The sequence below is a fragment of the Aquarana catesbeiana genome, linkage group LG08, assembly GCF_042186555.1.
Source record: "Aquarana catesbeiana isolate 2022-GZ linkage group LG08, ASM4218655v1, whole genome shotgun sequence".
In the NCBI taxonomy this organism is placed as follows: domain Eukaryota; kingdom Metazoa; phylum Chordata; class Amphibia; order Anura; family Ranidae; genus Aquarana; species Aquarana catesbeiana.
Genome location: NC_133331.1, coordinates 308,690,014 through 308,714,070, shown reverse-complemented (window position 1 = coordinate 308,714,070; position 24,057 = coordinate 308,690,014). Strand labels below are relative to the sequence as shown.

The 24,057-nt window shown below is 45.9% G+C and overlaps 1 protein-coding gene across 10 annotated transcripts in view; it reads right to left on the bottom strand.

Moving 5' to 3' along the window:
* Window positions 1–24,057, bottom strand: part of LOC141105048 (uncharacterized) — a 239,500-nt gene that overhangs the window by 116,576 nt on the left and 98,867 nt on the right. For 2 of the 10 annotated variants that reach the window (XM_073594854.1, XM_073594853.1), the window contains exon 10: window positions 22,080–23,583. The exons of 2 other annotated variants lie outside the window; for them this stretch is intronic. In XM_073594854.1, the coding sequence (XP_073450955.1) occupies window positions 22,190–23,583 (1,394 nt within the window). In that variant the 3' untranslated portion in view covers window positions 22,080–22,189. Of the gene's footprint in view, window positions 1–4,063; window positions 7,056–9,543; window positions 9,686–10,699; window positions 10,798–10,913; window positions 11,035–11,120; window positions 11,313–11,449; window positions 11,590–12,912; window positions 13,027–22,077; window positions 23,584–24,057 lie in introns of those variants that run through there. 6 more of the 10 variants (XM_073594857.1, XM_073594862.1, XM_073594861.1 and 3 more) reach the window with 6 other exon arrangements.

Sequence of the window (24,057 nt, the reverse complement as noted above, 5' to 3'; positions counted from 1 at the left end):
CACTACATTCTCCGACAGCTTTCCTCCACCATCCACACTACATTCTCCGACAGCTTTCCTCCACCATCCACAGTACATTCCCTAACAGCTCTTCTCCAACCATCCACACTACATTCTCCGACAGCTCTCCTCCACCATCCACACTACATTCTCCGACAGCTCTCCTCCACCATCCACACTACATTCTCCGACAGCTCTCCTCCACCATCCACACTACATTCTCTGACAGATCTCCTCCACCATCCACACTACATTCTCCACAGATCTCCTCCACCATCCACACTACATTCTCTGACAGATCTCCTCCCACCATCCACACTACATTCTCCGACAGCTCTCCTCCACCATCCACACTACAGTCTCCGACATCTCTCCTCCGACCATCCACACTACATTCTACGACAGCTCTCCTCCACCATCCACACTACATTCTCCGACAGCTCTCCTCCGACCATCCACACTACATTCCACGACAGCTCTCCTCCACCATCCACACTACATTCTCCGACAGCTCTCCTCCCACCATCCACACTACATTGTCCGACAGCTCTCCTCCACCATCCACACTACATTCTCTGACAGATCTCCTCCCACCATCCACACTACATTCTCCGACAGCTCTCCTCCACCACCCACACTACATTCTCCGACAGCTCTCCCCCCACCATCCACACTACATTCTCCGACAGCTCTCCTCCCACGATCCACACTACATTCTACGACAGCTCTCCTCCACCATCCACACTACATTCTCTGACAGCTCTCCTCCCACCATCCACACTACATTCTCTGACATCTCTCCTCCGAAGATCCACGCTACATTCTACGACAGCTCTCCTCCACCATCCACACTACATTCTCCGACAGCTCTCCTCCCACCATCCACACTACATTCTCCGACATCTCTCCTCCGACCATCCACACTACATTCTACGACAGCTCTCCTCCACCATCCACACTACATTCTCCGACAGCTCTTCTCCCACCATCCACACTACATTCTCCGACAGCTCTCCTCCACCATCCACATTACATTCTCTGACAGCTCTCCTCCCACCATCCACACTACATTGTCCGACAGCTCTCCTCCACCATCCACACTACATTCTCTGACAGATCTCCTCCCACCATCCACACTACATTCTCCGACAGCTCTCCTCCACCACCCACACTACATTCTCCGACAGCTCTCCCCCCACCATCCACACTACATTCTCCGACAGATCTCCTCCACCATCCACACTACATTCTCCGACAGCTCTCCTCCACCATCCACACTACATTCTCAGACAGATCTCCTCCCACCATCCACACTACATTCTCTGACATCTCTTCTCCCACCATCCACACTACATTCTCCAACAGCTCTCCTCCCACCATCCACACTACATTCTCCGACATCTCTTCTCCCACCATCCACACTACATTCTCTGACAGCTCTCCTCCACCATCCACACTACATTCTCCGACAGCTCTCCTCCCACCATCCACACTACATTCTCCGACATCTCTTCTCCCACCATCCACACTACATTCTCTGACAGCTCTCCTCCCCCATCCACACTACAGTCTCTGACATCTCTCCTCCGACCATACACACTACATTCTCCGACAGTTTTTCTCCCACCATCCACACTACATTCCCTAACTGCTCTCCTCCCACCATACATACTACATTCTCTGACAGCTCTCCTCCACCATCCACATGGCATTCTCTGACAGCTCTCCCCCCACCATCCACACTACATTCTCTTACAGCTCTCCCCCATCATCCACACTGCGATATCTAGCAGCTTTTACCGCAAACCATACACACCATTATTTATGTATTATTTTTATATTATGAAGCTCAGAGAAGACTCCGCTTATAAATTTTTTCTATGGACTAAACAGTTCCACCAGTAAAACCATCATACATTTGTCAAAGGAATCAACAGATGCTTTCCCTCTGAAGTCTAAATAGGCATCTTTTATATGTAAAACATTTTCCACAGTGTGAATGCATGGAGAACGCTGTGTGGTGTGTTTTCTCTGCTGTATAACAAGGATTTCTTCCTGGTTCAAACATTTCCCACACTCAGCACATGAAAACAGGATGCTTACACATGTGAAGTCTTATGTGTTCAACTAAGTTTTATTTCTCTGTAGTAACAGCAGATGTCACGTCCCTGAACACCATTATTCCTCATGACATGGGCATCTCGGCAGTATCACACTATCATAATTCTGAGTCTGGTTGGCTACCTATTCAGAAAGATTTTGTAATAGATCTTTTCAAATTTGTGGCAACGCATAACTATGGGGTGTCGTGATGGGGCAAAATCAATACAGCCAACTTTGGCATGTCTTTTCTGACATCTTATTCCTCACAGCATTATGCTATCAAGCGTATAATACAGAAACACTGCCACATTTTATTTAACGACAGTGTGCTTACACCTCTACTTCCGTCTAAACCACATGTTATATACAGGGGTGTGTCCACTGTGAAGGATAGAATAGTGCAAAGTGTCCTTGATCCCCCCTCCAGATCTTCCTTCTTCCATAACTTAATTGGATACTAAATGTGTGGGAGATGTCAGATCTGTCATTTAAACAGCTTAAAATCAAGGAAAGTTCTTGATTTCTCTTCTAATATTACCTCTAGGATATATACAATCAAACCTTTTATTACATGTCGCACCGCCCATGTGGTATAGCTTTTTCAGTGCCCTTGTGGGCTTCAATAGGTGGGCATGACTACCTGGGAGTTTAGTATTAGGCTTAATGAGCATATTGCTAACGTTAAAAAAAGGATACAAGATTCACAGTGTCTCACAGCACTATGATCTTGTACACAATAGAGACCCGTGTGGGACCCTGTTTGTGGGTATAGATGATTTTGTTCCCCACTGGAGGGGTAGTCTTAAAGTAAGGGTATTATCCAGAATGGAGACCAGGTGGATATATATTCTCAAAAGTTATACTCCTCATGGCCTCAACGTAGATTGGGATGTCAACTGCTTTATTACTAAATCCTACATTTTTTGTTTAGATTTAGTCATGTATATTTTGTCTTTTGGTTCATTTTAAACCACGTGTTTAGTCCCGCTTTTTAGTGTTAATAATGTGACAAGTTTACAGCCGCGTTTAGCTTCACTAAGTTTGAGCTCACACCTCATTCTATTCCTTTAGTTGTAGTTTATTCTAGGTATGGGGACACTTGAGCCACACAGACGTCATGTCCGGTGAGCATAGCGATACATTATACATTGGGTCCCGCTATTGCAAGTGAGGCTTGAGTTTAGTGTTAAACCCAGATCGAGGCTTGGATTTGTGTTTTGAGCCGCATGGTTATTTTAGTGAAAGTGAGGCTGGGCTGGATCTACTTGCTTAAATAGCGATGACAGGAAGTGTTTCCTATGCCCCAGTAGAAGTCCATTTGTGATGAAACCGGTCAGGCAGAACAACACATAAAGTAGCTGTCATTGCGTTCCTTTATCTGCTGCAGATTGTTGCCGTTTTTATCTTGCCTGTACTTCTATGGGAATGTGCAACCTTACTCCTGTAAGGTTTTACACTTTAGGAGCTCCTTTTGGTTTTCATTTGGTTCACTGCTGGTCAGAATCTAAATCAGAAGGGACCGCACACGGGAGGCACACCATTACCGCTGTTCTCCTTGGATCTTGTTAATGGTGGATGTATTAAGGCTTATGTGACCTTCCGTAATTAGGGTCCCTGTTTTGCGATAAGAGTACATCTTAACCTGTGTGTCGGTGGCTCTCTTAAAGTGGAGGATTCCCCTTTCAAGTTCACTTTTCTTAACAGTTTATGAGGAGTTTCTTCCATTTATTCCACAGCAATTTGACTTTGTGATTTTAGCCTCTTGTGCTTTTGGACTTCATAGAAATTATTTTTTTCACCCTTATGCACATGAACGTTTTATGTTTTGTATTTTTCAGCGCAACTCACCTTCTTTTGTCACATGAATAAGAATGCTGACCTGGATGAAATCTCTGGTGGTCAAGGCCTCCTTTTTTAAATGAAAGATTTCCTGTCCTCTGAACAAGAATAGGGATGCTCACCCATGTGATTTCTCTGGTGTTCATTTAGGTTCTCTTTCTTAGAGAAAGATTTCCCGCACTCTAAACATGAATAGTGATGTTCACTTGTGTGACTTCTCTGGTGTTTCACATGGTTTCTTTTCAGAGTTAAAGATTTTCTGTGCTTAAAACATTAATAGGGATGCTTAGCCATATGACTTAACCACTTAAGGACCAGCCTCTTTCTGAGATTTGGTGTTTACAAGTTAAAAACAGTCTTTTTTTTGCTAGAAAATTACTTAGAATAAAAATATATAATGTTTGGGGTTTCTAACACCCTAGAAAATAAAATGGTGGTCGTTGCAATAATTTTTGTCACACTGTATTTGCACAGCAGTCTTACAAGCGCACTTTTTTTGGAAAAGAAAACACTGTTTTGAATTAAAAAAATAAGAAAACAGTAAAGTTAGCCCAATGTTTTTTTTTAAATTGTGAAAGATAATGTTACGCCGAGTAAATTGATACCCAACATGTCACACTTCAAAGATGCGCCTGCTCGTGGAACGGCGACAAACTTTTACCCTTAAAAATATCCAAAGGTGACTTTAAAAAATGCTATAGGTTGCTTGTTTTAAGTTACAGAGGAGGTCTAGAGCTAGAATTATTGCTCTCACTCTAACAATTGCGGCGATACCTCACATGTGTAGTTTGAACACCGTTTTCATATGCGGGCGCTACTCACGTGTGCGTTCGCTTCTGCGCGTGAGCTCGTCGGGACGGGGCACTTTAAAATATATATATTTTTTTTATCTTATTTATTTTACTTTATTTTCTTTATTTTGACACTGTTTTTTAAAAATACATTTTTTTGGGTCACTTTTATTTCTATTACAAGGAATGTAAACATCCTTTGTAATAGAAAAAAGCATGACATGACATGACATTCTAAAAAAATAAAAATGTCCCTTTAAGAGCTATGGGCGGAAGTGACGTTGTGACTTCGCTTTCGCCCTGCAGTGATATGGAGATGGGTGGCCATCTTCCCCTCACTCATCTCCATACCCAGGCAGGGACAGGATCCGATCGCCTCCGCCGCTGCCGACGGCTCCGGTGAGCCGATAGAAATGATCTTGCGGCGAATCCGCCGCAGAGACCACTTTTATCTTGTAGCGGACCGCCCGCTGAAGAAGAAGGTATCGGGGTTATGGTAGCTAGCTGCTACCATAACAATGGTAATACTCTTCGAACAGCTGACGTATTCCTGCGGCGGGTGGTCCGTAAGTGGTTAAAGAGAAGAAGACAGGGAAGAGAACAATCTAATGCATATAAACACTTTAATACATATGAACACATTCATAAAAAAGTTTGCATTCACATGTGGCATTAAGAAGAGGGACCTTGTACCCAGCCGTATGACCAGAGGGGGAAGGACACCGACAGGCTGGAGAAATGAGGAGAACTCACTCCCGCACTTAAAGCATAGTGTGACTTCTCTGGTGTTTCACAAGTTGTCCTTTCCAAGTGAAAGATTTCCCGCACTCTGAACATGAAAAGGGACACACACCAGTGTGAATAATCTGGTGTCCAATAAGGTCTTCTTTACAAATGTAAGATTTCCCGCACTCTGAACATGAATAGGACAGTCACTTGTGCGACTTCTCTGGTGTTTAACAAGATGATCTTTCTTGTTGTAAGATTTTTCACACTATGAACTTGAATAAGGGCGCTCACCCATGTGAATTCTCTGGTGTCTAGCAAGAACTACTTTTTGAGTGAATGATTTTCCACACTCTGAACATGAATAGGGACGCTCATTTGTGTGAATTCTCTGGTGTCTAGCAAGAACTACTTTTTGAGTGAATGATTTTCCACACTCTGAACATGAATAGGGACGCTCATTTGTGTGAATTCTCTGGTGTTTCACAAGGTTTCCTTTCAGAGTGAAAGATATTCCACACTCTACACATGAATAAGGACGCTCACCCGTGTGAACTCTTTGATGCTGAATAAGTTTGTCTTTCCGAGTGAAAGACTTCCAGCACTCTGAACATGAATAAGGACGCTGACCCGTGTGACCTGTTTGGTGTTCAACAAGGGCTGCTTTTTGAGTAAAAGATTTCCCGCACTCTGAACATGAATAAGGACGCTCAACCATGTGAATTCTCTGGTGTCTAGCAAGAACTACTTTTTGAGTGAATGATTTTCCACACTCTGAACATGAATAGGGACGCTCATTTGTGTGAATTCTCTGGTGTTTCACAAGGTTTCCTTTCAGAGTGAAAGATATTCCACACGCTACACATGAATAAGGACGCTCACCCGTGTGAACTCTTTGATGCTGAATAAGTTTGTCTTTCCGAGTGAAAGACTTCCAGCACTCTGAACATGAATAAGGACGCTGACCCGTGTGACCTGTCTGGTGTTCAACAAGGGCTGCTTTTTGAGTAAAAGATTTCCCGCACTCTGAACATGAATAAGGACGCTCACCCATGTGAATTCTCTGGTGTCTAGCAAGAACTACTTTTTGAGTGAATGATTTTCCACACTCTGAACATGAATAGGGACGCTCATTTGTGTGAATTCTCTGGTGTTTCACAAGGTTTCCTTTCAGAGTGAAAGATATTCCACACTCTACACATGAATAAGGACGCTCACCCGTGTGAATTCTCTGGTGTCTAGTAAGTGCTCCTTTTTGAGTGAAACATTTCCCACACTCTGAACATGAGACTAGATTGTCACCTCGGTGATCTCCTTCATGGGGTGAGGAAGATTCCTCGGGATTAGAAGGATCTGTTGATCGATCTGCAGTGTGAGATCTTACATGGATATTTACAATCATAGTATGTGATTGATGAGAAGATTCCCCCTGATCAGAGGGATCCATTGATGTCTCCGGACAGGAAGGTCTGTGATGTATATTTTGTGTATTTGGATTTCCTCCTGGAGGATCCTGTGTGATGACATTATCTTCTGACTTACAATCAGCAGATAATAGAAGATGTCTCTCCGAGGAATTCCTGACATCACATCCATCTGATGGGAAAAAAAAAGAAAAAAGGAAAACATTTCAGTAGTTCACAAATGACTGGAGTTTTAGCTTTACCTTCGTACGAGTGAATAAGTGGAAATGCTGATCTCACAGCTGAGCTCCTGTTCAACCACCAAAATCTATCAGAAAAGTGTTTATACCGGAGTCCATATATCATCTGCAAATTCTTAAATGTTCAATAGCTGGCTGCAACTATGGCTTCATAGCCAAAACGTGTTATGCACCGTACACACGGTCGGATTTTCCGACGGAAAATGTGTGATAGGACCTTGTTGTCGGAAATTCTGACCGCGTGTAGGCTCCATCACACATTTTCCATCGGATTTTCCGACACACAAAGTTTGAGAGCAGGATCGAAAATTCTCCGACAACAAAGTCCATTTTCGGAAATTCTGATCGTGTGTACACAAATCCGACGGACAAAGTGCCACGCATGCTCAGAATAAATAAAGAGATGAAAGCTATTGGCCACTGCCCCGTTTATAGTCCTGACGTACGTGTTTTACGTCACCGCATTTAGATCGATCGGATTTTCCAACAACCTTGTGTGACCGTGTGTATGCAAGACAAGTTTGAGCCAACATCCGTCGGAAAAAATCCTAGGATTTTGTTGTCGGAATGTCCGAACAAAATCCGACCGTGTGTACTGGGCATTAGTGATTTGAAAAAAATATTGGATTGCCTGTATTTGCCTAGTTTTTTAATAACAAATTTGCAGATAATATATGGACTCCAACGTGAACACTTTTCTAAAAATGTCAGTAATAAAAGATCCAAGTATGTTGGTTCAGCAGTCAACAGATTCACAGAGCTCTGACATGAAATTGGGTATAAAATTGTAACATCAAAATAACAGATACAAAACACCAAAAAACAATTATGAACACTGGGTAACATTGCTCTGTGCATAAAGTACAACTATAGGAAATAACAGAGATGCCACATCATTTTGTGGAAACATGACGTTATATTGAGGAATGGAGATGGACCTTTCACATGGAGTACAGTATTTCCTCATCATTTGTTGGGAACACGACTTTACATTGAGGAATGGAGAAGGACCTTTTATATGGTGTACAGTATCTCCTCATTTGTTGGGAACATGATGTTATAATGAGGAATGGAGATGGGCCTTTCATATGGTGCACAATATCTCAACCTCATTTGTTGGGAACGCGACCTTACATCGAGGAATGGAGATGGATCTTTCATATGGTGTACAGTATCTCCTCCTCATTTGTTGGGAACATGACATATTGAGGAATGGAGATGGACCTTTCATATGGTGTACAGTATCTCCACCTCATTTGTTGGGAACATGACATTATATTGAGGAATGGAGATGGACCTTTCATATGATGTACAGTATCTCCTCCTCATTTGTTGGGAACATGACGTTATATTGAGGAATGGAGATGGACCTTTCATATGGTGTACAGTATCTCCTCCTCATTTGTTGGGAACATGACGTTATATTGAGGAATGGAGATGGACCTTTCATATGGTGTACAGTATCTTCTCCTCATTTGTTGGGAACATGATGTTAAAAAAAGAAATAGAGATGAACTCTTTATATGGAGTACAGTATTTTCATCATACTTGTTACGTTCAAAATGTTCCTTTATTTATAAATCATCCCCCAAAGCTTAGCAGGTCAGTCTGTAACAGAGATATAGACACTAAGTAAAGCGCTGCCCTTGATTTTGCCTAGTGTCCAACCTCCTAGATGCAGGGCATATACTCAGAGGTAAGACCGCCTTTTTTTACCACCCCAAGGCCTCCCATGTGCTTAAGGCCAGTGTTGTCTGAGGATTTCTTGTTGTATCAAAAAGAAATGAGGGGAATGGATGTGGGTACTAATTATATTGCAAATCACTCACAGTCACCCCTGAACCAGGATCTGCTGTGACATTACCCCACCCAGATATGGCACCTGGCCCATTCCCAGCAGGCATGGTCCCTTATTGCTACTAGAAAGGGAGCCACGTCTGCCCAAGATGTTCCACCAAGGGGGTAATTCCCTATCCAGTACTGAGAATCCCCAGGCACTGAAAAGGGAGTGGTACCCCGGCCTTCTCCTACCCGTAAAAAGGAAGGGACTGAGGTGGGGCAAAGATGGATAGCAGTTCCACCCTGAGGAGAGTAAGGTAGAACTAAAAAGAGGGTGGCAGTAAAAAGGTAAAATGTTTTTGTTGGTCCTCATACACAGTTTCAAATATTTATTGTATGGACAAACAATTGAAGGATTGATGCCCCAAGTCTGGAGATCTCTGTAAACAAATAGAGGGGATTAAGACTAATAATGTATCCCTTGTTGTATGTAGGACCAGGGCCGTGCTATACTGTGAGTATGTGAGATCAGATGATGTGAAGATCTGAGAATTATCTAACATTTTTTCTTAAACTACAATCCTTATACTCACTAAGTAAAATGAGACTGTGACCTGATTCTTCCATAGTGCCTATACTTACTTGTGTTGATATGTGGAGAATTTCCATCCTGTACACTTTTCATAATCATCCCAACCTCCTCCATGGACGGCTGATCACCCCCAGCATACGTCTCCACTTCTTCCTCTTTAACCTCAACTTTTATGTTAATCTGTTCTTCACCCTAGGGAAGAAGAGAAGCACTTTTACTTGCCTTCCTCCGCTCCCCCCAGCAGATGGCAATCCCATAAGTGCTACTGACCTGCAGCAAAGGAAATCAGTTCTACTGTGCTGCCTATTTCAGAACAGATCACATGCCTGCTTCTTGTGAATCCAGGTGGCCAGGGATCCAACCCCTGGGGGGCGCATCATCACACTGGCTTGGAATCACAGAAGCACAGACCAGCACCACGTCATTAAGAATGTGACCCCCATTGGGGGAGCACGAGGAGAAAGAGGACCCAGGATCTCATGTGACTGGAGCTGGTGTTCTGTCCGGGTTGAAGCGCGCATGCGCCGCAGAACAGCTGAGTTTACCATCAGCTGTTTTCTCGCGTGGCTGAGGCACGTTCATGTAGGTGAGGGGCGGATATATACAAGAAGGGGTCGGATTTTTCAATGATGGGCAGTGCTGGGGGCGGAATTTTTATGGATGGCCAAAGAAATCTGCAAAAGAAATCGTTATCTGCTATTTATTTTGAACGCTTGCGGGGCGTGTTAAGGGCGGCTTTTTCTATATTAGATAAAGATTTCTTTAGTAGATTTGTTTGGGCAGCGATAAACATTCCGCCCCCACCAATGCCCATCATGTAAATATCCGCCCTTTCATGTAAATATCCACTGCTCTCCTACATGAACGTGCCTCAGCAACGGGAGACAACAGCTGTAAATTCAGTAAAACAGTAAATTCAGCTGTTCTGAGGGTCCGTGCGGCACATGCGCAGTTCCGTCCGGGCATTTTTCAATAGGGGGCATTTCTTGACAGGACACCGGGACCCACAGGAAAAAGGGACATATATTGATTAAAAAAAAGAAGCAAGCAATAAAAATGGGGGAAAGGAGCTATAAATAGAGATGGGGAGGGGCAACAAAGTCTGCAATTCAGATGTAAAAGTAAATATTAAAAGAAGAGAATACATAGAATGTCCTCTCATAGCTTAGAATACATTGTTGGATCGACATGCTCAGTCCCACCTACCTGATGATGGTGAGGGATGGTGTGATCTTCCTGTGTGGAATCCCGGGAATACAGAGGACGGAGACATCTCTCTGGTGGGTTCCCATTACTGGATCCATCTGTAGGAAACACACACACTGACTGAATACATTGTTTCTATGTGTTTATCAGATGATGGGGGATCTAGGTGGACCCTCCGTACTGCTCTCTCCTTTACAATAAAGTCTCCTCTTACCCAGTGATGTGAGGGGCGGCTGATTCTCCATCATGACGTCTTTGTAGAGATCTTTCTGTACTTCTAAGTATTTGTTCTCCTTGAAGATAATCTCTGTGACATCCTGACACCTTATAGGAACCTGACACACACAATGATACAGTCACCATCCAGACACATCCCTTGTCTGTTACTGGATAATGTCCCAGAATTCCCGGCACCGCTCACCTCTCCTGTCAGCAGATCAATGAGCTTGTTGGTGATTTCTTGAATCTTCTGCATGTTGTTTCTCTCAAGAATTGGGGAGTGAGGTGGAGGCACTGCAATGGAGTTCTGGCTTCGACCCCATCGTTCTGACATCGCTGGATACATCCCTTGTAAAAGACCTTCAATACACGTTATCTTCACAGCAGCATATTTCTATTAAAGGGGAAGAGCAGAATACAAGGAGTGATGTCATGTGACCTCCCAGAATCCTCCTCACCTCTCCGGTCAGGTCTGTTTTTTATAAATAAAGATAAGAGTGATGTCATGTGACCTCCCAGAATCCTCCTCACCTCTCCGGTCACCAGGTAGATGATCTCCAGGGTGAGGTCTAATATCCTCTCAGTCATGTGACTCGGTTCCTCCTCCATCCTCATTGATGTGATCATGTGATCAATAGAAGACTCTGATCTCTGTAGACAAATATAGTGGCCTTGCTGGTCATTAGACAAGTAAAGATTAATTGTAAACCCTCCGTCCAAAGGTGAGGGAGGTATACAACCGTGTTTGTGTTGTGTCAATAAATACCAAACATATTTAATATGAAAACCATGTGTTGATTATATACACTCACCAGCCACTTTATTAGGTACACCTTGCTAGTACCGGGTTGGACCCCTTTTTACCTTGGGAACTGCCTTAGGTCTTTGTGGCAAAAAGACAACAAGGTGTTGGAAATGTTCCTCAGAGATTTTGGTCCATAGTGACATGATAGCATCACACAGTTGCTGCAGATTTGTCGGCTGCACATCCATGATGCCAATCTCCCGTTCCACCACATGCCAAAGGTGCTCTATTGGATTGAGATCTGGTGACTGTGGAGGCCATTGGGAGTACAGTGACCTCATTGTCATGTTCAAGAAACCAGTGGTGAGATGATTGGAGCTTTGTGACATGGTGCATTATCCTGCTGGAAGGAGCCATCAGAAGATGGGTACACTGTAGTCATAAAGGGATGGACATGGTCAGCAACAATACTCAGGTAAGCTGTGGCATTTAAATGATGCTCAATTGGTACTATATCCCCACACCATAACACCCCCACCACCAGCCTGAACCGTTGATACAAGACAGGATGGATCCATACTTTCATGTTGTATACGCCAAATTCTGACCCCACCATCTGAATGCCGCAGCTGAAATTGAGCCTGTGCAAATTGTAGCCTCAGTTTCCTGTTCTTAGCTGACAGGAGTGGCACCCGGTGTGGTCTTCTGTTGCTGTAGCCCATCTACTTCCTGGTTTGATGTGTTGTGCGTTCAGAGATGGTATTCTGCATACCTTGGATGTAACGAGTGGTTATTTGAGTTACTGTTGCCTATCATCTGGAACCAGTCTGCCCATTCTCCTCTGACACCAACAAGGCATTTTCCTCCACACAACTGCCGCTCACTGGATATTTTCTCTTTTTCAAACCATTCTCTGTAAACCTGAGAGATGGATGTGTGTGACAATCCCAGTAGATCAGCAGTTTTTGAAATACTCAGAGCAGCCTGTCTGGCACCAACAACCATGCTATGTTCAAAGTCACTAAAATCCCCTTTCTTCCCCATTCTGATGCTCAGTGAACTTCAGCAAGTCATCTTTACCACGTGTTGATACCTAAATGCACTGAGTTGCTGCCATGCGATTGGCTAATTAGCAATTTGTGTTACCAAGCAACTGAACAGGTGTACCTAATAAAGTGGCCTGTGAGTGTATATAGGAGTAGAAAGGCAGACATAATGAGGGTTACTTTACAAAGTAATATCTTATTACCTCCTCTGCTTCCAGCTCCAACGTCTTCTCTTTACCCCCTCACAACGCACTTCTCTCACTAGGAACTTCCTGTTTGGACCCCTACAGCACTTCCTGTTCATTGGTTACCTCACTTCCTGTCTCTATATCACTTCCTGTCTTCACCTGGCATCACTTCCTCCCCTACAATCAGGCTTTTCCTGTCTCTATATCACTTCCTGCCTGCACCTGACATCGCTTCCTCCCCTACAATCAGGCTGTTCCTGTCTCTACATTCCACCATGAATTGTGGTTTTGTGGTGACCTTCCAGTCCTACAGCTTAAACCCAACCTGGGTAGGCTGGACTAGGCCATCAAGGTTTATATCAGTACTATACTTTATGCCTTCTCAGTTTTTGTATTACAAATGTTGTATAATATATGCAGCAACTTCAATTGATTTGTATTTGTTTGATAAAATAAATAAAAATTATTGTTAAAAAAAAAAAAAATTGTGGTTTTGTTCCACTCAATATAATTGTTAAGGATATCCACCCAGACGGTAAAGTCATTAAAGTGGGAGTCTCATCTATTTCCAGTATGTGATTATTATAAGATAACACTGCAATAAAAAAAAAAAAGAATCACCAGATCCTGTAACCACCAAAAAAATTGCAGATAAGAGCACAGAAAAATCTTGTATGTTAATTGCTTACCAGCTGTGTTTTTCCTTTCCGTCATTTTTTCCCCTGCCTTGCATTTTGTGTTTATGTGTCTATAAGACTCTCATTTGTTCCAATGTAATTAAGGAATATTCTGTGAGCATTTATAAGGACACTTTTCTGTAGGCGGAGTCTTATAATTAGGGGGTGGGGCATTTGTTTGTAGGCGTGACTATAGGGGGAAGGAAAATGCGGCGTGGGACTATCGGCAAAAAATGGGCATGGTTTAAACGAATCATTGGGTGTGGCTTAAAGGGGGTGTGGTTCGAGTCTGAGATGAACGAGGGACGGAGGGAGAAAAAAGAGAGAGAAAGAAAGAGATAGGGAGGGAAGGAGAGAGAAGGAAGGAAAGAAAGAGAGATGGAGGGACAGCAGGCCCAGATCCTACACCACCATAGAAATATGTGTATTCCAGAAAGTTTAACAATCAGCAGATAAAGATACTCCAAACACCTGGTGTTGGCGCTTCAATCGTCACAGCACCATGGTTGGTATGGTGTCAGGATGATTGGAGCGCATTATTTATATTATAACATTGTAATATAAAATGAAATAGTTCAACTCACCATAATGCAGAATCAGTGGGAGCCCTGTGCGTTTCACTTGCCACGTCACCTGCCACCAGATGCCATCAGGTGCCCCCAGCAGAGTCCCTCCTTACACCAGGTGCCCCCAGCAAAGTCCCTCCTTACACCAGGTGCCTCCAGTAGAATCCCTCCTTACATCAGGTGCCACAGCAGAGTCCCTCCTTACATCAGATGCCCCCAGCGAAGTCCCTCCTTACATCAGGTGCCCCAGCAGAGTCCCCCTTACATCAGGTGCCCCCAGCAGAGTCCCTCCTTACATCAGGTGCCCCCAGCAGAGGCCCTCTTTACACCAGGTGCCCCCAGCAGAGTCCCTCCTTACATCAGGTGCCTCCAGTAGAGTCCCTCCTTACATCAGGTGCCCCAGCAATATCCCTCCTTACATCAGATGGCCCAGCAGAGTCCCCCCTTACATTAGGTGCCCCCAGCAGAGTCCCACCTTACATCAGATGCCCACAGCAGAGTACCTCCTAACACCAGGTGCCCCCAGCAGAGTCCCTCCTTACATTAGGTGCCTCCAGTAGAGTCCCCCTTTACATCAGGTGCCCCCAGCAGAGTCCCTCCTTACACCAGGTGCCCCCAGCAGAGTCCCTCCTTACATCAGGTGCCCCAGCAGAGTCTCTCCTTACATCACAGGTGCCCCCAGCATAGTCCTTCCTTACACCAGGTGTCCCCAGCAGAATCTCTCCTTACACCAGGTGCCCCAGCAGAGTCGCTCCTTACATCACAGGTGTCCCTAGCAGAGTCCCTTCTTACACTAGGGTCCCCCAGCAGAGTCCCTCCTTATATCACAGGTGTCCCCAGTGGAGTCCCCCCTTACATCAGGTGTCCCCAGCAGAGTCCCTCCTTACATCGCAGGTGTCCCCAGCGGAGTCCCTCCGTACATCAAGTGTCCCCAGCAGAGTCCGTCCTTACATCAGGTGTCCCCAGCGGAGTCCAACCTTACATTATGTGCCCCCAGCACAGTCCCTCCTTACACCAGGTGCCCCCAGCAGATTCCCTCTTTACATCATATGTGCCCCTAGCAGAGTCCCTTCTTACATCAGGTTCCCCCAGCAGCGTCCCTCCTTACATCACAGGTGTCCCCAGCGGAGTCTCTCCTTACATCAGGTGTCCCCAGCAGAGTCCCTCCTTACATCACAGGTGTCCCCAGCGGAGTGCCTCCTTACATCAGGTGTCCCCAGCAGAGTCCCTCCTTACATCAGGTGCCCCCAGCGAAGTCCCTCCTTACATCACAGGTGTCCCCAGCGGAGTCCCTGCTTACATCAGGTGTCCCCAGTTGAGTCCCTCCTTACATCAGGTGTCCCCAGCAGAGTCCAACCTTACATTAGGTGCCCCCGGCAGAGTCCTTCCTTTCACCAGGTGCCCCCAGCAGAGTCCCTCCTTACATCACAGTTGCCCATAGCAGAGTCCCTTCTTACATCAGGTTTCCCCAGCAGAGTCCCTCCTTACATCACAGGTGTCCCCAGCAGAGTCCCTCCCTACATCAGGTGGTCCCAGCAGAGTCCCTCCTTACATCACAGGTGTCGCCAGCGGAGTCCAACGTTACATCAGGTGTCCCCAGCAGAGTCCCTCCTTACATCACAGGTGTCCCCAGTGGAGTCCCTCCTTACATCAGGTGTCCCCAGCGGAGTCCAACCTTACATCAGGTGCCCCCAGTGGATTCCCTCCTTACATCAGGTGTCCCCAGCGGAGTCCCTCCTTACATCAGGTGTCCCCAGCGAAGTCCCTCCTTACATCACAGTTGTCCCCAGCGGAGTCCCTGCTTACATCAGGTGTCCCCAGCAGAGTCTCTCCTTACATCAGGTGCCCCCAGCGGAGTCCCTCCTTACATCAGGTGTCCCCAGCAGAGTCCTTCCTTACATCAGGTGTCCCCAGCAGAGTCCCTCCTTATATCATAGTTGCCCATAGCAGAGTCCCTTCTTACATCAGGTTCCCCCAGCAGAGTCCCTCCTTACATCACAGGTGTCCCTAGCAGAGTCCCTCCTTACATCAGGTGTTCCCAGCAGAGTCCCTCCTTACATCACAGGTGTCCCCAGCAGAGTCCCTCCTTACATCAGGTGTCCCCAGCAGGAGTCCAACCTTACATCAGGTGTCCCCAGCAGAGTCCCTCCTTACATCACAGGTGTCCCCAGCGGAGTCCCTCCTTACATCAGGTTTCCCCAGCGGAGTCCAACCTTACATCAGGTGTCCCCAGCAGAGTCCCTCCTTACATCAGGTGTCCCCAGCGGAGTCCCTCCTTACATCAGGTGTCTCCAGCAGAGTCCTTCCTTACATCAGGTGTCCCCAGCAGAGTCCCTCCTTACATCAGGTGCCCCCAGCAGAGTCCCTCCTTACATCAGGTTTCCCCAGCGGAGTCCCTCCTTACATCAGGTGTCCCCAGCAGAGTCCTTCCTTACATGAGGTGTCCCCAGCAGAGTCCCTCCTTACATCAGGTGCCCCAGGCAGCGGAGTTCCTCCTTACATCAGGTGTCGCCAGCGGAGTCCCTTGGATCTGCCTCTAGTCAAATAATCATGCATGGTTTGATCTCCACCGCCATTGCAGAAGACCAGCTTTCCTGTAACAGGTCACTCGCCCAGGAGAGGAAACAAGAGGCGGAGCCTGGGTGGCTGCCAATAGAAATTTGAGCTTCCGCCAACCCCCCACCCCGCAGCCTTTCCCACAACTGTTCACAGACTGGCTGCAGCCCGGGGGCGGGGGTTGATGGCAGCTCCATTTCTATTGGCAGCCACCCGGGCTCCGCCTCTTATTTCCTCCCCTGGGTGAGTGACCTGTTACACGAGAGCTCAGCTGGTCTTCTCTAAAATGTCGGCTGGCGGAGGCAATTCACCAGTGCCAGCCGCGGATCTCTGGCGGTGGCGGCGAAAAATCGTGAACACACCAATTTCCTGGGACATTGCCCGGGATGCGGTAAGACTGGGACAAAGGTCTAAATACTGGGAATGTCCCGGGAAATTCAGGACAGTTGGCAACTATTCTATGAGTAGAAGGCATACAGCATACATGTGTGGTGTATACACAAGTAGGCTCAGATTCTAATATACCACACCTAGTGTTCAGTGTAACTTAACCAATTCAACACCAGGCCTGTTTAAAAAATGTGCATTTTTTTTGCTAGAAAATTACTTGGAACCCCCAAACATTATGTATTTTTTAAGCAGAGGCCCTAGACAATAAAATAGTGGGTATTGCAACTTTTTGTGTCACACGGTATTAGCGCCAAGGTTTATAAAATGCCATTTTATGGGAAAAAATACACTTTAGTGAATCTCAATGCCCAAAAACCATATAATACCTAACCATTTGGTAAAATATAAAAGATAATGTTCCGCTGAGTAAGTAGATATCTAAAATGTCCCGTTTTAAAATTGTGCTTGCTTGTCGAACGACACCAAATTACGGTACTGTACTTAAAAATCTCCATAGGCACCGCTTTATAAATCTTTACCGGTTACCAGTTACAGAGGAGGTCTGGTGCTAGAATTATTGCTCTCGCTATAACATTCGTGGCGATACCTTGAAAACTGTTTACATATGCGTGCGTGATCTACACATGCATTTGCCTTGCCCCGGGGGGGACAGGAGTGCTTAAGGGGGTTTTAAACGCTTGTGTTTTTTCACCTTAAAGTGGAGGTCCACCCTAAAAAAAAAATTACATTAAAATGCTCCTAAAAATGTGAAAAAAAAAGGAAAAAAAAATGTTTTGCTTACCAGAAATGGCTGTTGCTAGGCAGATCGTTCTAATCTGCCACTTCCTACACCACGGTGATCTTCAGTCTTCTCCTCCTCGCATTGTCTTCTGGGGAAGGTGGCGTGGTGTGTTTTGGGAACTGTGTGTGTCCCAGAACACAGCCGGCCATTCACAAAGCGCAGCGCGACTCGCGCATGCACAGTAGGAAACGGGCAGTGAAGCCGCAAGGCTCCACTGCCTGTTTCCTTTACTTTGAATTGCGGCGCCGGGACCCGATCCGATGGACGAATCGGCCTCGGGCGGCCGACATCGCGGGTACCCTGGACAGGCAAGTGAGCTTATTAAAAGTCAGCAGCTACAGTGTTTGTAGCTGCTGACTTTTAATTTTTTTTTTTTAACCGGACCTCCTCTTTAATGCATCCTATGCATTAAGGTGAAAAAACACCTGGCAGTGATCGCCCCCCCCTTTTTACTTACCTGAGCCCCTTCATTCCCTCAGCGGAGATACGCTCTCCCTCTCTGCACGGGGTCCCAGCTCTTGATTGGATAGATTGATAGCAGTGCAGCCATTGGCTCCCGCTGCTTTCAATCAAACCCAATGATGGGGGCGCCGGGGGCCCGAATTCCGGCGTGTCTATGGACGCAAATGCTGGACTCATAAGCGTGCCCACAAGATAACCCCCCTGGGAGAGCGCTTCTCCTAGGGGGTTGTCTGATGTGAGGAGGAGACACAAGCGCCGTAGAGGGACCCCAGAAGAGGGGGATCGGAGCCACTCTCTGCAAAACGAACTGCACAGTGGAGGTATGATATGGTTGTTATTTAAAAAAAAAATGAAACAGGAAGGTTTACAATCACTTTAACTAGTTTTTTAAATAGTTTTTTTAATTATTTGTTTTATTTAAATTGTTTAATTTGAAACTATCTCTTTAAATGTTTTTTATTTATTAACTTTATTGCTATCACAAAGGATGAACAACATCTGTTGGGATAGCACTTTTTACTGAGAGATCTGGGGTTTATTCTACCCTTTAAAGCATCAGATCAAACCAAGATCAGTATGATCCGATGCTTTCACAGGCTGGTAATGGCCAATTTACTTTAGCTAAAACCGGAAGTGACAAAATACTCATCGTGTCTGGTTTCATAGACCAAAGAGAGGATCGTGGACACTCCAGTCTTTGGTCATCTTTATGGTCACCCACCAGCTTCAGTGTCGGGTTCCCTGGTGGAAGAGTCCAAGAGGGCGGCAGGAGGCCCCTTCCGCCGCTTGTAAAAGCAATCCAGCAGCTTTTTAGCTGCTCAGATTGCTTTTATATTTTTAGCATTGCTAGCTAAAAGATACGATGTCAGGGAAATTTCTGCAGCTGCAGCCATGGCCTTGGTATAACACCTTCAACCAGAGAACATATGGGTACATCTTTTTGGGGGAAGGGGTTAAACACCCCCACCTTTGGCCATAGGCCCCCATCTCTTTGTGTGTCCCTCTTACACAGATTCTTAAGTCGGAATAGAGATGCTCACCCTTGTGGATTCTGTGTTTCACAAGGTTTCCTTTCAGAATGTTTTCCTGCACTCTGAACATGAAAAAGTACGCTGACCTGGGTGAATTCTCTGGTGATCAACAAGGCCTCTTTTTTTAAAAATAATGATTCCTGAATGGGCGTGGCTTAGTGATGGCAGTGTGAAGACGTTTCTTCAGAAGCTCTGCACAGACCGGAGCCGAGAACCCTTAGTCAGGCTGCACAAACAAGCCGCTTTCACATGCCTGGCGACCGCAAACACCTGCTACCTACTGGGGAACCGAGGGGACCTGAAATAACACACTCCTTCTTTTGGCAGCACCCAGCCTCCTCTTCTGCGGCCGCAGCCAAGAGGGCGCCACCATAAGTCAATGCAAAAGGCTCCGCCATCAGCACAAGTAGGAAGGCTGCACAAATGGAGGCTTCAGGTGCAGGGGATTCAACTGTGCTGGCAGATCGCCCGCTCTCCCCCATTTTATCGTCAGCTCTCTCTCCAGCAGACTCACAGTTTGATCCTGGGCCTTCCCTGGGGGGGAGATAAACGTGCAGAGGGAGATTGTGGCTGCTCTGCCTACTAAAGAGGATCTCCAGGCTATGGCCACTTCCATTGTCAACATTCTCACACGAGAGCTGCATGAACTCCGCCAGCAAGTGGACACGGTGAAGGAGCGGGTAACAGAGTTAGAGTCCTCCACCACCTCTACAGATGCCCGCCTTACTACTCCGCCGCCATCTCATCGATGTCCACCTGTGGCTGGATGATGGTGAAAATCGTAGCAGGTGGAACAATCTGCGCCTCCGTGGCATCCCTGAAGCTGCTAGGGGCCCAGAGCTCCGCACTATGGTGGTGGCTATTCTGAATCAGATTCTGGACAAACCGCCCACAGTCGAACTGGAGCTTGACAGAGTTCACCAGATACTTGGCCGCAGGGCTCCTCTTTCTTCTCCACAGACCCCTCTTCCCTCAGGTATGCCTGTGGATGTCCTTTGTAGTGTCAATTTTTACACCATAAAAGAGGAAATCCTACACCAGGCCTGGTCCAAGGGTCCCATTGACTTTAATGGTGCATCTATTCAAATCTATCCCGATGTCTCTAGGCAAACTCAGGCCTTATGAGGGCTAATGCGCCCCCTTCTTGAAGTAATCCGCGAGGCGGAGGCAACTTACTGATGGGGCCACCCCTTCCATCTAATTGTACGGAAACATGGGACTGATTTCTACCTCCGTTCACCTGACCAGCTTCTGGAAGTGTTTAGTTTCCTGGACAGGCCTGCTGTCAGTGTACACAACTGGTTTGACTACCTGCTTAGCCAGGAGGCTTCTGGCCCACCTGTGCTGAGACCACAGAGAATCAGACGACCTAGATCCAGGGCCTCTAGCCGTGTGGCTCCTAGATCCACGCCGAACACTCCTGAGGCTTGACTGTTTAATTCTTCAGATGGACTGTTACTGAAGCAATTGATTCGGTGGATCTTGCCTATCGGGACTTTCAGGTTTGGAACTTCATGACTTGCTGTTGTCTCTGTTTGAGTCTATAGTTCCCCTAGTGGAGCCGCTGGCTTTAATCCCTCTCAGCTGATGTTGTTCTCGGGCCCTCTGACCTCACACTCCCATTTTCTACTGTGAAGACTGTTACTTCAGCAACCATCACCCCCTTGGGCCTTTTCTGGACTGTATTTCAATCCAAGCCTCAATGGTGGGGTCATTCCGTTCTCATTATAAGCCCCTATGTAAGGGTCAGAGACTTCAGAGACATGCTTATATGGCTTTATGCCTCCTGGCCTTCGGGTGACGTACTTTGACAGAAGCGTGGTCCCCCTGTTTGCTGCCTTTGTTGGTTGTCAGCGGGGGGACCCCTGGTTTGAAGATTGCAGTCTGCGGGCAGGCTCCCTTCCCCATAATTTAGCTCTTCCAAGCCTGAATCAGCTATTAGTCCTCTATTTCTCAGTGGCTCTCTCTAATGGAGGCCTTGTACTCTACACATATAAGCTGAATCTATAGCTCCACCCCCTCTTTCATTTTTGACATTGCCACTCATCTGATTGTGGGGATATGGGGCCTGTCTAGCAGACTCACCTTTCATTGAGCTACTCTATCCATGGAGATCGGGTTCCTAAATTAACCAAAAGGGACTTTCCGATGGTGTATCACAGCTCTTCACCGATCTCCATATCTAAGGGGGTCAGCATCCTGGTGGCCAAATCAGTCCCTTGGACTTATGAGGCGATGCAAATAGATACCCAGGGTCGTTTTCTCCTCCTTAAGGGGAAGGTGTGTGGCATGAAGGTCACCTTTGCCAATGTTTATTTTCCCGAATGTGGATTACCCAGATCCCGCGGGCTCTCCTCCCTGAGCTTTTGGAGTTTGAGGAGGGGATGCTGGTGTTTGGGGGCGATCTCAATTTCGCCATGAATTCTTTATTGGATGTATCTCGTGGCTCTTCTCATCTCCCCTTTGCACGTCTCAAGAGTCTGAAGGCAGATCTGCAACGCCTGCATCTGATCGACCCTTGGTGGTTATTACATCCTGAAGAACGTGTCATTTTTGCTGCAGCATGGGGTGGGTCCCCAAATGGCAGTTTGGAAGCATTTTCTGTGCTCTAATGCTCACCCATATGACTTAAAGAGAAGACAGGGAAGTACACAATCTAATGCAGATAAAACTTTATTGAGATATAAACACATTAAAAAAAAAATTGCATTCACATGTGGCAATAAGAGGATATACCTTGTACCCAGCCTTATGAGCACAGGGGGAAGGACAGTGACAAGCTGGAGAAATGAGGACTCACTCCCGCACTTAGAGCATAGTGTGACTTCTCTGGTGTTTCAGAAGTTGTCCTTTCCGGGTGAAAGATTTCCCGCACTCTGAACATGAAAATGGACGCTCACCTGTGTGACTTCTGTGGTGTTTAACAAAGTCTCCTTTATAAGTGAAAGTTTTCCCGCACTCTGTACATAAATAAGGACGCTCACCCGTGTGAATTCTTTGGTGTTTAACAAGGTTTCCTTTACAAATGAAAGATTTCCCACACTCTGAACATGAATAGGGACGCTCACCTGTGTGAATTTTCTGATGTTTAACAAGATTATCTTTCTTATTAAAAGATTTCCCGCACTCTGAACATGAAAAAGGACGCTCACCTGTGTGAATTATATGGTGTCTAATAAGGTCTTCTTTACAAACGTAAGATTTCCCGCACTCTGAACACGAATAGGGACGGTCACCTGTGTGCTTTCTCTGGTGTTTCACAAGATGATCTTTCTTGTTGAAAGATTTCCCGCACTCTGAACATGAATAAGGACGCTCACCTGTATGACTTCTCTGGTGTTTCACGAGGTTTCCTTTCAGAGTGAAAGATTTTCCACACTCTACACATAAATAAGGATGCTCCCCTGTGTGACTTATCTGGTGTCTAACAAGACCTCCTATCTGAGTGAAAGATTTCCCGCACTCTGAACATGAATAAGGGCGCTCACCTGTGTGGATTCTCTGGTGTCTAACAAGGGCTCCTTGAAGAGTGAAAGATTTCCCGCACTCTGAACATGAATAAGAACGCTCACCCGTGTGACTTATCTGGTGTTCAACAAGGGCCCCTTTTTGAGTGAAAGATTTCCCGCACTCTGAACATGAATAAGGGCGTTCACCTGTGTGAATTCTCTGGTGTCTAACAAGGGCCCCTTTCTGATTGAAAGATTTCCCGCACTCTGAACATGAATAAGGACGCTCACCCGTGTGAATTCTCTGGTGTCTAACAAAGGTTCCTTGATGAGTGAAAGATTTCCCGCACTCTGAACATGAATAAGGACACTCAGCCGTGTGAATTTCCTGGTGTACAATAAGTACTTCTTTCTGAGTGAAACATTTCCCACACTCTGAACATGGGAATAGATTCTGACCTCTGTGATCTCCTTCATGGGGTGAGGAAGATTCCTCGGGATTAGAAGGATCTGTTGATCGATCTGCAGTGTGAGATCTTACATGGATATTTACAATCATAGTATGTGATTGATGAGAAGATTCCCCCTGATCAGAGGGATCCATTGATGTCTCCGGACAGGAAGGTCTGTGATGTATATTTTGTGTACTTGGATTTCCTCCTGGAGGATCCTGTGTGATGACATTATCTTCTGACTTACAATCAGCAGATAATAGAAGATGTCTCTCCGAGGAATTCCTGACGTCACATCCATCTGATGGAAAGAAATGGAAAAAAAAAAATAGTAAAACATTTCAGTAGTTCACAAATAACTGGAGTTTTAGCTCCACCCCCGTACGAGTGGAATAAGTGGAAAACTCTGATCTCAAAACTGGGCTCCTGTTCTCCCTCCAAAATTAATCAGAAAAGTTTTCATACTGGAGTCTGTATACAATTTGCTAATTCTTTAACATTCAATAGTCGGCTATGACTTCATTAGCCAAAACACGTTGGTGAATTGTTAGTACATCGGATTGCTCGCATTAGCATGGGTCTCACATATGGGTTAGTGCCACCTCATGGCTGGAGGCCACATTATTTCACCAGTCCCCACACCAGAAGGATCAAGTCTTATCACCTGCCAGTGACACCTGTCCTGGCACTGACTACAGAGACCTTTTTGAGGGGGAATAGCACTGAGCCCTGGTGGTCCTCCACCAACTCTTCAAAAAACTGCATTGTACACTTC